The sequence below is a fragment of the Pholcus phalangioides genome, unplaced genomic scaffold, assembly GCF_987345545.1.
Source record: "Pholcus phalangioides strain wild (caught in Gottingen) unplaced genomic scaffold, Ppha-v1.0 ptg000004l_1, whole genome shotgun sequence".
In the NCBI taxonomy this organism is placed as follows: domain Eukaryota; kingdom Metazoa; phylum Arthropoda; class Arachnida; order Araneae; family Pholcidae; genus Pholcus; species Pholcus phalangioides.
The window spans coordinates 49,212,742-49,226,946 of record NW_028301597.1 but is presented as its reverse complement, the minus strand read 5'-3'; the positions used below and the strand labels follow the sequence as shown (position 1 = coordinate 49,226,946).

The following is a 14,205-nucleotide window of genomic DNA, read 5'->3' as shown; positions in this document are numbered from 1 at the left end:
TGATCTCTTACAAGGTCACAAATGATCAGATCCGGGGGCCTGGCTAATACTGGTAAAGTTTGAAAATTCCTTGTATTCATCAAGATTTCTTTTTACTCTATATATTACATATATCTTTCGCTTTTTCTGCCCCCATAGTCTTGTAATTGCTATTCCCCGTGGTGCATTATGCATATCATACTGCCCACGCCATACGAAATGAGACACTGACCGGCCCGTGGGAAAGATTCTTACACGAGGAGGATACCCGATCCTCGTTTTGTACGTACGTATGAATATATGCATGTCTTGAACGTGATCGCGTGGGATTCGCGCAGGTGCAATCGACAGTATCGTGTCCTTGGGACAAGAATCGGGTTCGAATAATTCTCAAGAGCTTGCAATAACCACCGGCGGAATATGACCACAGCCTAGTGACCACAGCTGCTTGCTGTTCTTGAATGAAACATGTAAAAGATATTTTGCCCTATTTGGTCATTGAATTCATGACCAAATTTCACGACCTATTGATCATTACGGCCAGGATTATATGCACTAAAGAGTCACGAAATGTGCTTCAAAAATATGGAAATATACACTTAAAAATGCCTAAATATGCATTAAAAAACCAAAAATAAGCATTAAAAACCCAAAAATAAGCATTAAAAACCAAAAATATGCCTTAAAAAATCCAAAATATGCATAAAGTATCTCAAATATGTGCTAAAAAATTCTGAAAAGTTGAAAATTCCGAAATATGTACCAAAAATGAGAAAATATGCAATAAAAAAATCCCTATGCAAAAAAAGCAAATATGTTCTTAAAAAATGCATATCTTCTCTCTCTATTAGTGCATATTCAAAAAAATATCCTTACGTATACTCTGTACTGCATATATATGCAAATAATTTCTACATATTTTTTATTTAGACATTTTTGATTTCTACTCAGCTGCTCAGTAACAAAAGAATTTCGACACTATTTCTAATAAAAATTTAAAAAGTTTGACAAATTATCTTACACAAAACTTCAAAAAAACAACCACAATAAGCCTATACGTTACATTCACCAATGAACCTATTGGTTTCCAAGTTTTGTAAAAGATTTTTCATCAAACTTTTATAGCGTAATCTCGGCCTAAAGAAGTTATTTATCTCTTATTTGGCCCACACAGGAACTTTTTCCCGGCAAAAAACGGAATACTGGCCGAAAACTTCGCGCATCCATACATGTTTCTACCGATATGCATATTTTTATTACCACAACCAATGAAAAAGTTATATGCATTCAAACTCGATTATTGCGACATCAAAGATTCTGTGAAACTTTGTCGTTAAACCGAGATGTCGTTACAACCGAGATTAATGTTTTTCAGGACCTCTCAAATATAATAAAATATAATCAGATGCAATGTATACAGTTGAAATATCATAACGATCAGGGTGACCATAATTTACCGAGAAAAATGCGGGATATTGGGATTACGGACAAAAGGAAGTGGTCAATTCTCACGTAATAATGTCAGTTAAATTGCTAATTAATGTTTAAAAACAATCTTGACATCAATCAAGTCTGCATTTTTTGAAAAATGCATTCACGAATGAAAAAGATTTAACGTGGCACATTTGTTTGATGAATATTTGTATCTGTACATACTCAAATGCATTATTATACAATTTTTTAATTATGTAAATTATCTTGGTCAGAAAATTTATAAATTTTATAAATTTCGTTTAATTTATTTTTTTACAAAGTTTCATTGAAAAAAAAACGGAGAATTTTTAAAAAAATCGGAACGACCAAAATTACGTGAAAATACGGGAACGTTCCATTTACGCAGTGCCGTAACTAGGATTTTTACCGCCAGGAGCAAACATGATTCAGCCGCCCGGGGCAAACAATATTTTGTCGCCTCCTCAACCTTAAAACTCGATAACACGGTTTCCTTTATTCCCACCTAAAACTGCCAACCGGGGCAGTTGCTTCCCCCCCCCCCCCTAGTTCCGGCCCTGGTTTACGAGTCATATCAATGAGCAAGTCAGACCATCGAACATGTACGAAGCCTTTTTTCACCGTTACGTATTATAAAAACAAACATTCCCTGAATATGATAAAGATCTGATTCCCGGAATCAAGAAAATGCCATAGAAAGCGACGGAAAAAATGTGTAGTTATATACATATAAAGGTCGTTGGTTTTCATCGACGTTATAAGCAAGGTTCATCAACATTATTTTGTATAGGAATCAGCCACAACCGCGAATTATTATTGACGTTATAGTTCAGGAATCGTTATATAACCGAGTTTGACTAAGTGTGTTCATTCTGCGAAACACATCAGTTGAAAACCAATGTTCTAGACATCGGTGACGTTGAAAATCCTTGGTAAAATTAGGATATTAATAATACCCTAATTTTACCAAGGATTTCCAATTTCAAGGATTTACAATACCTAATAATAATAATAATACCGTATCATTATTATTATAGGTATTTCATATTCATTAATTTATTTATATTCATTTTACTCGACATAATTTCATAATAGAATCAATTTTTTTTCTGAAAAGAAATGCTATTTGGTTATTCAGAATTTTCCAACTCAATCACTACGTACTTTGATCCGCCATCTTTGATTCCTTTGTTCTAATATTTCGTTTTCTTTTCAAATTTATTTTATTTTTGCGAGTTACGTACCCGCAGAAACTGTTGTGAGATGCAGTAGTAGACGAGAAGAATTAAAATTTGAAATTACGAAATAATTAGGGTGACTTTTCTTTAAAATTACGTTACAACTAGCATACAGGGTATCCCATAAATTCGTAAACAGTTTGCAAATTTATAAAATTGAAAGAATTTTTCTTTTTTTTGTTCTTTTAATGTGGTTTGCAAAAAAAAAGTTTATCTCACAAAGACGAATTTGTTGGTACGGGAAAAAATATTAGTTCGAATTTCCTTCAATAGAGAACGCTACTACTACTACTAAACCGTATATATATATATACATATCGTACACATTCCTCCACGGCAGCGGTTCTCAACCGCTGCTTCGCGGAGCCCCTGGGTCTCCTTGTGCGCTCTCCAGGGGCTCCGTGGCAGCTCGAGGAAAATTTAAAAAAAACAGTGAAATCAAAAAAATAATAATTACAAATATTTTTAAATAGTAAAAATAAATCAGTAGCTTTGATGAATAATTACAAAATTGGCCTACAGGACTCAACCACAGAATTTTTTTTCTACTAAAAAGGGCTCCTCAAAAAGGTTGTCAACCGCTGTTTCCGTAAAACAGCGGTTGATCCTCAGGACGATGCCCCCCCCCCCCCACACGACCTCACAGCGGCGATAATAATAACAGAGGGCACTGCACAAAAGCAAATCACTGCTAATCGGAGTCCTATGAAATGCAGGGTGTACATACGATTAGCAACTCATTTCCGAATTTTCCTGTTACTGGTGCTGACGTAAGGTTTTCATTGTGATGTTGAGGTTGGTGGATAATGGATAGAAGCATAGAAGTAGATGGCTGGACTATGGCGTAGAAGCAAGGGATCTCCGGTGCCCCAGGTGACAAACGAACTGTGGTGCTTGGATCAGTATTAGAAAACGCAATTCTAGTGGGACTGTTTTTTCATATTTCATTAATATGAAATTTATTCGAAATAAATTTCCAATTCAAGGCAGAATCGAAATGATTTTTGGTTCTCTTAAAAACCACCAAAGTGTGAGCAATTTTTCTATTTTAAGAACAAGCCCATCCCGATAAGCCGAAAGTGATTAGCGGTCACTGATATCATCATTTCCGTCCGGGTAATTATAACGAGATCTTTCTCTTCGACGGAGAAGAAAAAAGAAAAGGAAAAGATCCGTTCCGTGTTAAATGTCAATGCTGTTTGCTTCTCGAACACTTCGGTTTCAGTTGATGAACTCATCACATCCACCAACTGACCTGATGCCAATCAACGTCAGTGACTTTTTCAAGGACTTCAACACCGAGGAATGCGGTCGGTTGGCCAAAAACATTTCTAGTCTCGCCCTCGCAAGCGCAAAAAGCTTCATAGAAACACAACGCGTTATAAATAGAAGAATATCTTATAACCGATGTTCATTAAACTTATATTCTAAGACACATTTTTCTTGACATGGAAAATAGAAAAAGAGAGAAAAGTCTGTAGCTGATGCTGTAGAAAAATTCGTGCTTAATGACTTGTTCCGATCCTGGTACTGATCATGTAAGTAACCGAATCCGATTCATTCGTCATAACGTTTTCTAGAAACACTGACATCAGGGTCCCAGGGACGATCAAATTAACTCTAGCTAATTTAGTTCTTAAGCCATAGCAACAACAACTCCCCGTTGAGCATTTAGCTGTCCTTTGAAGATGATCTCGTTGCTGACTATGAATAAAGGGCTGGGCTCACAGAGATCTGATCGCGATCTTCTGATGTGTTTTAATTGCAACTTCCTTTTTGACATGAATACGTCTTAAACTGAGCAAATGTATTTGAGATGACCGCAGGACAGTACACCTTGCGGCATAGAATAGTCGACATTTGGCGTGCAAATGGCGTGAAAAATTTCACCGCTTTTGATGTCGTGGAACAACAGAAAAGCTCTCGAGGAGCCCCATTAAAGTTAGGTTTAAAGACGGATTCAATAGTGGGAAAAATTGCGTTAAACGACATTAAGACATTCGAATAGAGTTCAGAACCGAATGCAAAATAAACATGGTCAGATAAAACAATTGTGGTTTGCACCCCACGAAAACACGAAGTATCCGTAATTTTTCTTAAAAGAACTGCACTATATCGGTTTAATTCTATTCCCTGAAGATTACCAGGAATGAAAAATACATACAGTTGAACTTGGTTAATTCAAAGTTCAAAGTCACTGGAAAAAAAGCTCGAATTATCCAATCAATCTATCCTCGATCCACAAAATGACTACAAATTACAACTTAATCATCAACATTCGCATAAGACAATAATTATCAATCATTAAAATTTAATCGTCAGTTATGAAACAGTTTTCCAAATTTTAGTAATTTATAATTATAATTGGTCTTAGCTGCTATAGTATTGCACTGTTGTTGATCAGCATCACTGCAGAATTTCTTGACCATGTTCAACGCCTGATTTACGGAAACAGTTCATGTGATCATCCGTTTTATGAAACCATTTCCCAAATTTTGCTTATTTTTATGCTATCAATGAAATACCCTTTCATTAACGTATTAAAAAATCTGAACTTTCCGTACTCTTAGTGATGACAAAAAAAGATTCAGATTTTGAATGTTACACCTTGACCCTATATGTTGAAGAGTATAATCGGTATTAAGTGGTACACAGTCTCGATGCACTCCAGCTGAACAATGTCAAAATGGTCATTAACTTATCAAAGAAGGAAGACAGCATTTTCAAATTTCGGTTTTCTTTTATTTGTTTTGGGAAATTTGTTGTTTAACAACTTGGTGAAATAAAACAAAGTCTGATTCGTAGAACTTCTCCAAACTAAATTTTCACTCAACATCGCAATATCCGAAACACTCGGAAATTTTTTAAATTAAACAAGAAATTTTAGCATTAAATTAGATAGAAAACCCAAGGGGGAATTCGTAAAAGTTCGAGTTACCCAAAACTCGAATCAACCACTTTCTACAGTTTATATATCAAGGAACATTCTGAATGAAACCATTCTCACAAATGTTCGTTCAGATATGTGTGCATGCATATATCAAAATTGAAATGAATTCGTTGACGAGAGGATGAGAAAGAGATGAAGTGTTATCATTATTATTTTTGTGATTAATGTTTTAATGGATGTTTCTGGTCGACACAAACACACACGAAAGGATGTGAAAAAGAAAAAGACACGGCAGCTGATTTGAATGTGCGCATCGGTTTGTCAAGTTCCTCGACTGTAAGGTCAAATTAATTCAAATGAATGTTCGTTTATATCCCGTTTGATTTGACGTTGTTCCAGCTGCAGAAGTTCTTCTAACTATACACTTGCCGAATATAAAGGAACCACGCGAACTCGAATTTATGCAAAAAAAATTATTTTATCCTTTCGCCGAACCTTGAAAGCCATTGTCTTCGAAGAGATAATAAGTACGGTCTATGTAGAAAATTTCAGCGCATTATTTTTTACCCTCCTTTTTCTCGTAAGTATCCAGTCAAAGAGAAAACGTCCTAGAAGTATACTTTATTTTTTCAGCATCGACCAGATATCTCGCCTCATTAAAAGCCTCTTATTTTAGCAATGTCAAATCGGGATGTTTTGTTTGTAGAGTTGATTTCTCAATAGAACACTTTTGTCACACTCCTTACTTTGCACCTGCTGGCAATCGGGAGAAAAAAATCAACTTAATTTTTAAAAGAAAAGAAATGAATTTTTACAGTTGGTTTAGGGATTTCTACTGCGCCGCTGAAAAGGTTAAACTTTCAGCAATGTTTTAGGTAATTTACAAAATTGCGTCCTTGTGGAATTTAGTATTTAATTTACAGTAAAATAAAAAGATCAACGGTGTGACTTCTTTGGCAGTATCACTTTAATAAGGGATTTTCTACTTAAGGGTATTTTAATGAAACATGGTGTACAGGATATACGGACCGTGGAGGGAAGGAAAGATTCAATAAAAAAAATAGTTCAATTTTTGACCATCAGGTGAAAAAAGTGGCGTTTTTTATCGTGTAATTTCAATCTATATTATTCATAATTGCATATAGATACAGTGAAAGTCTGATTTAACGAGTACGGCGTTTGACGAGAATCTCGTTTTCACTAGTAATTTTCAAGAGCTAATGTTACAGATCTCACAGTGCAAAAAAATTGAAATTTACTTATAATAAGAATTATAACGAAAAATTTTCCCGTGATTGTGAGTTTTTCTTATAACAGACGTTTACTGTATATGGTGTGATTGCTTTTTTTGTTGTTATTTGGGAAGGGGGGCGCCGGTTACAAGCAAGCTTAGCTACAAAACATTTTTTGATTGAATAAACAGATAATGCATCGTATAAACTTGACCCGCCCTTATGGGTATACAGTTGAGCCTGATGTGATCCGACGTACGAGAGGAATCCGGCCAGCACGAGGGGCTTAGCGAAATCACTACTCGTGATTTTACATCAAAATAAGTGGGGTCAAAGCGAAACTTGCGCCGAAGAAATGTTGTTGTCTATTACAATTTCCCCTACTTAGACCAGGGGTTTCCAACATAAAGTTTAGCGCGGAACCCTTGACCCTTAATAGTTATATGACTGTTCTACGTAATTCAAACAAATGTTTGAATTTTTATCCAAAAAATAATAATAATGTCCCTACACTGCCGTCTCAAAAGGGGAAAATATAAAAAAAGGGTTTAGGCACCACCTCTAATAAAGCATATTCATTGTTGTAAATATTCTACCAGATCTTATCGTGGAAGTCTCTATAACATGGGCGGAGATACGGGGGGGGGGGGGCCCAGCGTCAAAGGTGGAGTCGACTGATCTAATGTATATATGTATATATGAATTGAAATCATCATCATCGTGCCCCACCCCCCCAGACTTCCAAGTCTATGTCCGCCTATGCTCTATAACAATGAGGTTCCCCGCATGGCCCTCACAAGGAGGAAGGAGATGGGCAGGGCTCCAGTCCGGAGATCCGAGATGATTCTTTCTCATCATTTTTTTTTTAACCACTAAAAATGCATAATAGATGGGCCCGTTAATAGTCTGACCTAGGGGCATAATCATGATGCTAATCATTGTGGATCATAGGGTGTTCATCCGAGTTGTCCGTGAATATCTTCTGAGTGTGAAATGAAGCATATATCGTCAATGGTATAATGTGAGTATCATGACCCCCCACCAAGGGTATAAATAACACTATTAAATCGTTATAGAGCAGCTGTTCTCAACCGGTGCTCCGCGGAGCCCTTGGGGTTCCTTATGCACTCTCCAGGGGCTCGGATGCGCCATTCATGTTGCTAGGGGTTGCATAGTTATCAAAATAAACTTTTATACGAGCACCCTGTCCTGAAAACCCCAATTAGAGACTCGTTGCCCTATCTCTCTTAAAGCCAAAAAAATCCACGTTTCCGAATGCAAGTTCTTAAGTACGTGCAAGTTTGTAAGTACTATTCTCAGAGATATTTGAATTCAAAAATCTAGGAAAAGTTGGGCGAAAAAACAGCATAAACTAACAGACATGGCTTCTTTCCCTGAGATTTATGCTGTCCCTTCACTCTACTGATTTTTTAAGAGCTTTGAAGAGACACTATCTCGTTAAAACTCAAAATAAAGAAAACTGCTTTGCTAGTATTAGTAACAAGAAACTTTTCTTCTTTGGAAGCTATCCGGGTTTCGGGATTTTTTAGGGTTCCGTGGCAATTCGATCATGCGGAACCCCAAAAAAGCTGTCACGAAACGCCCAGAGTTCCGCGGAACGCCAGTTGGAAATCCATGACCTAGACTCGTCGTCCTCCCAACCTGAAGTCGTTATTTATTCCCAAGGGGAACTACAATTTTACATAACCTCGTGTTATATTCTATAGCACCAATCCTGAAAAAAGATTCATCGTTGCCTGGCAGATGTCTTATAATGAAAATTTCCAAACAGTTTTGGTTTTTCTCGACAGAAGACATTATCGGTCAACTCATGTATTTGAGTTAATGATGCATCCGTTATTTTAGATATGATTTGCTTAGCATATCTGTGCTGCTTAATTTCACCTGAAGTTTATTGTCAAGAAAAAGTTGTATTTTTCTGTTAATAAATGACTTGATTAGAAAATTAATACAGAATGTTTATATGTAGAAAGTAACTGTCTTTGATATCGTGCCTATAAAGTTGTAATTAACTGATTATTTATAATTATATGATCAATAGTCACTTGACGATTATGTACTGAACAGAACTGGGGGCTATTTTGCACCACCCAAAAAGTCATGCAGCCCCAAAAGTAGTGTTTTTACTTCGTTTTAGGCTTACTTCAGCTCGTGCAATTGATATTACTAACCGAATTTTCATGTTTTGTTTGTTGATAAAGTAATACAAAATTTTTCGTTAATATCGCTTGCTTTCTTTCGCATGTTAGATGACATGAGTTACACTTTTGTAAATTTTGATCAATTTTCTCCATTCAAAAGCAAAAAAAATCCATTTCCTGTCAGTTTCCCGTAGTACTATGTGGTAACGCAATAAATTTCAAGTGCGTCCACAATGCTCCAAAACATTGTCTTGCTAAGAAATAATCACTATATAAGGTGGTGCAAAGTAACCCGCTCTCTAATATGGGTGAATTTGCGCCAATTTTAACAATTTTGACAAAAATTAAAAAAAATATATATTATGATGATGAATTTTTATGGAAATAGACCTGTGTGTTCTTTCTCACATTGTCTTAGAATATATCAACATCATTTTCAAAGATCATTTTACATATTTGCTATGAGTTTTTCTTAATAAACTCTCAAAAACTGTGCAAAGTAGCCCCCGTGTCACAGTATCTTATCTTGAAAATGCTGCTTTATACCCACAGATTACGGCGTGCATGCTCAACCCAATGCCCACGAGCCAAATACGACCCCCTCGGAATTCTTTGATGTGGCCCGTGAAATCACATCTAATTTTGTAAGAATGAAGTAAGCGGCACATTCCCAAATCACTCAAGTGACTCACGATACATTTAAAGAAAACTCAAGTGGCCTGATGCGCGCTGGTCCAGATCACTTGAATGTTCCTCGACACATTTAAAAATCACTTAAGTGATCTTGGGTGCTGTTGCGGATCACATAAGTTGCCCGCAGCCACTTAAATGGCTCGTGGATCTTAAATAGCTCGCGCCACTGCAGCACATTTACAAATTCATTTAAGCAGCCCGCAGCTCGTTTCCAGATCAACTAAGTCAATGTTTCTCAACCGATTAGCCGTGGCCGGGTCCCGGACCCTGACATCAGTTGAACTGAGCCGTGAGTATTTCACCGTTTCATTTATGCCCATTTATTTCCCATTAGTTTTGTATACGCGACCGGACCATCTATTCGCAAAAGAAAAAAATCAACCGGTCCTCGGGCTTCCAAAAGTTGGAGAGCCATTGATTTAGGCAGAGCCATAGCACATTTCCAGATCACTTAAATAGCTCGCGGTACACTTCCACATCACTTAAGCAGCCTGCGGCACTTTTCTAATCACTTAAGTGGCTCGCACTCTAAAAGATTTAGTGCCCTTGGATTAGAGAATAAGTCAAAGGAAGTCGGAAAACTTCTAAATAAACTTCTGAATCCTATCTCGTAGGTAGGGTAAATTAATTAGTTCCGATAACTTCGAATAATCGTATTTCCAGATTATACAGCGCGCATCTTATATTTCCCAATTGAAGCAGACGGCCTTGACTGATCAACCAGGAAGCACAAAATCTACGATCCGACACAGTACACGAATATCGCTCCCGAAAGCATCGCCCGTCATTTACACCCACTATACAAGTATATGCGTTTGATTATTTATTACACGCGGCATTAGAAAACAATGCTTCTCTCTCTCTCTCTCTCTTCTCTATTGTTTAGTATATTATATCCTCCTCTCCCCCCATTAATATTGGTGGAAACGCCACGAGGAATTCTCTCTTCGAACGAATTTCCGAACATAAAAAATGCTCGTAAAAAATCCTAGAAAGAAAGAACAGGTTTGTGTTTTTTTGTGTGTTTGTGTTCGACGATGACAATGCCAAAGTCCAAAACGACTCTTCGACCTTTGCAATAAAGTGTCTCTCTCTCTCTCTCGACAAGAAGACATCCTAGAAATTTATGAACGATCTTCTCCCGAGACGTTCTTAGAGACATCGGCAGTCACTGAAAACGGCCATTGTTTTGATATTGTTTGGTTTTTTTCTTGCTTCTCGAAGACGCACGAAAACGACTCCATATTATCGTTTTAACGCTTCGCCATCGAATAATTCTGGTGTAAATAAAACGGAAGAAAGACACGCGGAATTTGTTTTTTCCTATCTCATGGCTGTCGAAGCGAGACAATCATTTAAAAGGACCGGCCAAGCACAGAAAAGCCAATACGAAATTTACAGTTCGAATTACGCAATGGGTTCAACAGCTTCGCGGTAAGCGCTCGGATCAAGAGTACATTGTCTTCTTCATCCATTCAAGAGAGAAAGAAAATTCGAGCACGAAAATTTACTCTTTTTTTTATTCAGCTATGCATTCCGGTTGATGTGTTGAAGTTAGAGCATGCGCATGTTTAATCCATGGCTCGCGGGGCCAAATGTGGCCCTCGGGGTCAGCTGATGTGGCTCCTAGGGGTAAGGTGGTTATATCCCAAATGGAACAGAGCCCGGGTCAAATCTGGAACAACAACAGCTGATGTGGCTCACGACCTCAAACCTAATTTTATGAAATTGAGTTTATAGCGGGGTATTTCGAGATCATTTTGATGTAACCTAGGGTGTAGTTTCACATCATTTGAGTGACCCGTGGCGTCCAGATCACTTAGGTGACCAGCGGTATGTTTATGGTTCATTTGAGCGACTCGTGACTCATTCCCAGATCATTTCAGTGAACTCACTTCAATGCTCTGGAAATATGCCATATTCACATATCATTTGAGTGCCCCTCGGCACATTCCCACATCCCTTAAGTGCCTCGCGGTGTCATTATACATCACTTAAGTGACCGTCGGTACAGTCTCAGATCACTTTGGTGATCCGCAGCACAGTTCAAGATCACTCAAGTCACCCACGGCACATTTACAGATGACTTAAGTAAAATGCGGCGTTGCTCCAAATCACTCAATTAAGTGGCCCGCGATACGCTTTCAAATCAATGAAGTCCCTCGCACTCTCCTAAAGGTTGAATACAATTCAGTAAAGCTGGAAGCCACACCCATGTCCAACCTGGTCCAACAGTACAGAGTAAGAATAATATCTTTAGTCTATGTCCAACAGTCATTCGTAAATATTTGCGTCCAATATTCACCTTCCCATACTGCACCAGCGGCATAGGCTAGCTACCCAATGCTCTCCTTGGTGAATATTTAATTCTAAATCATTCTCTCTCTTCCAGGATATTCCGTGTTGTGACTGTTGGCGTTCTTCGACCAATACTTGGCCAAACGGATTGGAAAGTCAGGAAGGGGGTGGGGGGGGGAAGGCGGCTCCTTTGACTTGGGTTGGGAAGATGAAAGGTACTCGTCCAACTTCCCAATATCTTCCAGCCTCCACCATTTACCATTTGACGGTCATTGCCAATGGTGCAGCGGCCACACTACTCGCACATTACCAACCCTGGAACACATCAGGCCAGGCTGAAAACGAATGTGGTTTCGGCTTAATGGTTGAACACGAGGAAGGAGGGAAATTTGGCGCTTTTCTTGTCCACGAGGTGCCAAACTTGACGTTGGTTTTGGTCCTGATCTCGAAATTTCTAGATTCGTCATCCAAATTCCATGAACTAAAATTACAAAACCAATAAACAACTTACAAGTTTCGTACGATAGGCAGCACGAACCCGTTGTCACTAGTGGCGTTGCAAGCTTCGAGTTTTCCTTTGTATTTCACTGGAAAAAGATCAAATGTATTTATTACTATGTTTACAAGGCGTAAAACCTCATGATCATGCTACAAAGTATTATTTTCGACTTCAAAACATAAATAAAATCAGTACTTTCAGAAAAAGCTTTTAAACTCTATGACATGGCGGGTTTTTTTTTTTTATACATTCATTCCATGTTATTTTGTGTTTTCATTATTTTATCATCGAAAATTATAAAAATTCAATTAACAAAATACTAAAAACATTAACCGCTTCGCTTACAAGGTTTCGGTGAGAAATTCGGATGATCTCTATTTGACAAATGGGCGAAAAATATGGTAACCTCGTTCTAACCTAACCGCACGTTAGGGAAAGGAAAGATAAAGAAATTGGTGGTGGGGGGGGGGGACACAAAATGAAAGGGAAACAGTATAATACATAAGGGGTCATTCAAGTATTACGTTAGCATCGATGGAAGGGGGTTTCCGATTTGCTGAATTTTGATGACAAGGGGTGGGAGGTTGGATGATGCTTACGTCATCAACCAACCTTTATTAAGATATGAAATATTCTTAATGGCATCTTATACTCGGTGCGCCAAAAACGAGAAAACCCTATCGCTAGTTTTCGGGCACATCAACTATCATTCTCCCTAATGATAAATCCCTTACAGAGCCACTTCAGTGATCTCTCAGTATTTGGCGGATCCTCCAAGTGCTTTGGAAATTTTCCCGGGCCACTTGAGTGCTCTGGAACTGTCCCACGCATCACTCAAATGATCCGTGATTATGCCACGGATTACTTAAGTAATTAGTGAATGTGCCGTGGGGGTGAATTCAGTGATGTAGAACTACACTCTGGGGCAACTTAAGTGCTCTAAAACTACGCCGCATGTCACTCAAGGGATCTCTAAGTGTGCCACGGATCGCTTAAGTATTCTGGAACTGTATCGCTGGTTACTTAAGTGATTTGTGAATGTGCCACGGGCCTACTTCAGTGATCCGAAAATGCGCCACGGCCAGCTTAAATGTTCAGGAATTGTGCCACGGGTCATTTAAGCGATCTGTAAATGTGCCGCTTAGTTCATTTTAACAAAATTAGGTTTGAGGGAGCAGGCCACATCAGATAACCTTCAGCCACATTTGGTCCGCGGGCCTAGTAAGGGTATGAACACAATAAGGTGTGAAGAAAGTGTGTGTCACAAGAAAGGGTGGGTCACAATGAATTTCTTAAAAACAAAATTTTGAGTTCTTAGCCTTCAAATAACATTGAAATTAACAGAAATTGATTATAAGATTATGATTATACATATAAAAGTATTTTGTTTCGAAATTTTAATTTAAAGAAAAAAAAATACTTTTTACATTAAAAGAATAAATTTTCGTCTGGAGGGGGGGGGGAGGGGGCGCACGAGCGCCCCTATGCCCCCTTCCCGCGTACGTCTCTGATCCTACCAATATGCGTTAGGATGTGCTGACGAAATTTTGCTGACAGCGGAGGTCAGAGTTTTGCTGACTTTTGTTGACAAGGGGGAGGGGGTCAAAAATGACTGAAAATTTGCTGACGTAATACTTGAACGGCCCCTAACTGCATATAAGAGATAGAGATAAGCGAGTGTAGTTATCCGAAGTAGATTTCTCTTTGGGGCCATTCAAGTATTACGTAAGCAGATTTTCAGCCATTTTTGACCCCTCCTCCC

At 38.1% G+C, this 14,205-nt stretch overlaps 1 protein-coding gene across 1 annotated transcript in view; it reads right to left on the bottom strand.

The window, feature by feature from the left end:
• LOC149087779 (uncharacterized) overlaps positions 1–14,205 on the bottom strand; it is a 227,873-nt gene that overhangs the window by 168,026 nt on the left and 45,642 nt on the right. Inside the window, exon 7 of the mRNA XM_089231704.1 lies at positions 12,456–12,531. Within this exon, the coding sequence (XP_089087830.1) occupies positions 12,456–12,531 (76 nt within the window). The remainder of the gene's footprint in view (positions 1–12,455; positions 12,532–14,205) is intronic.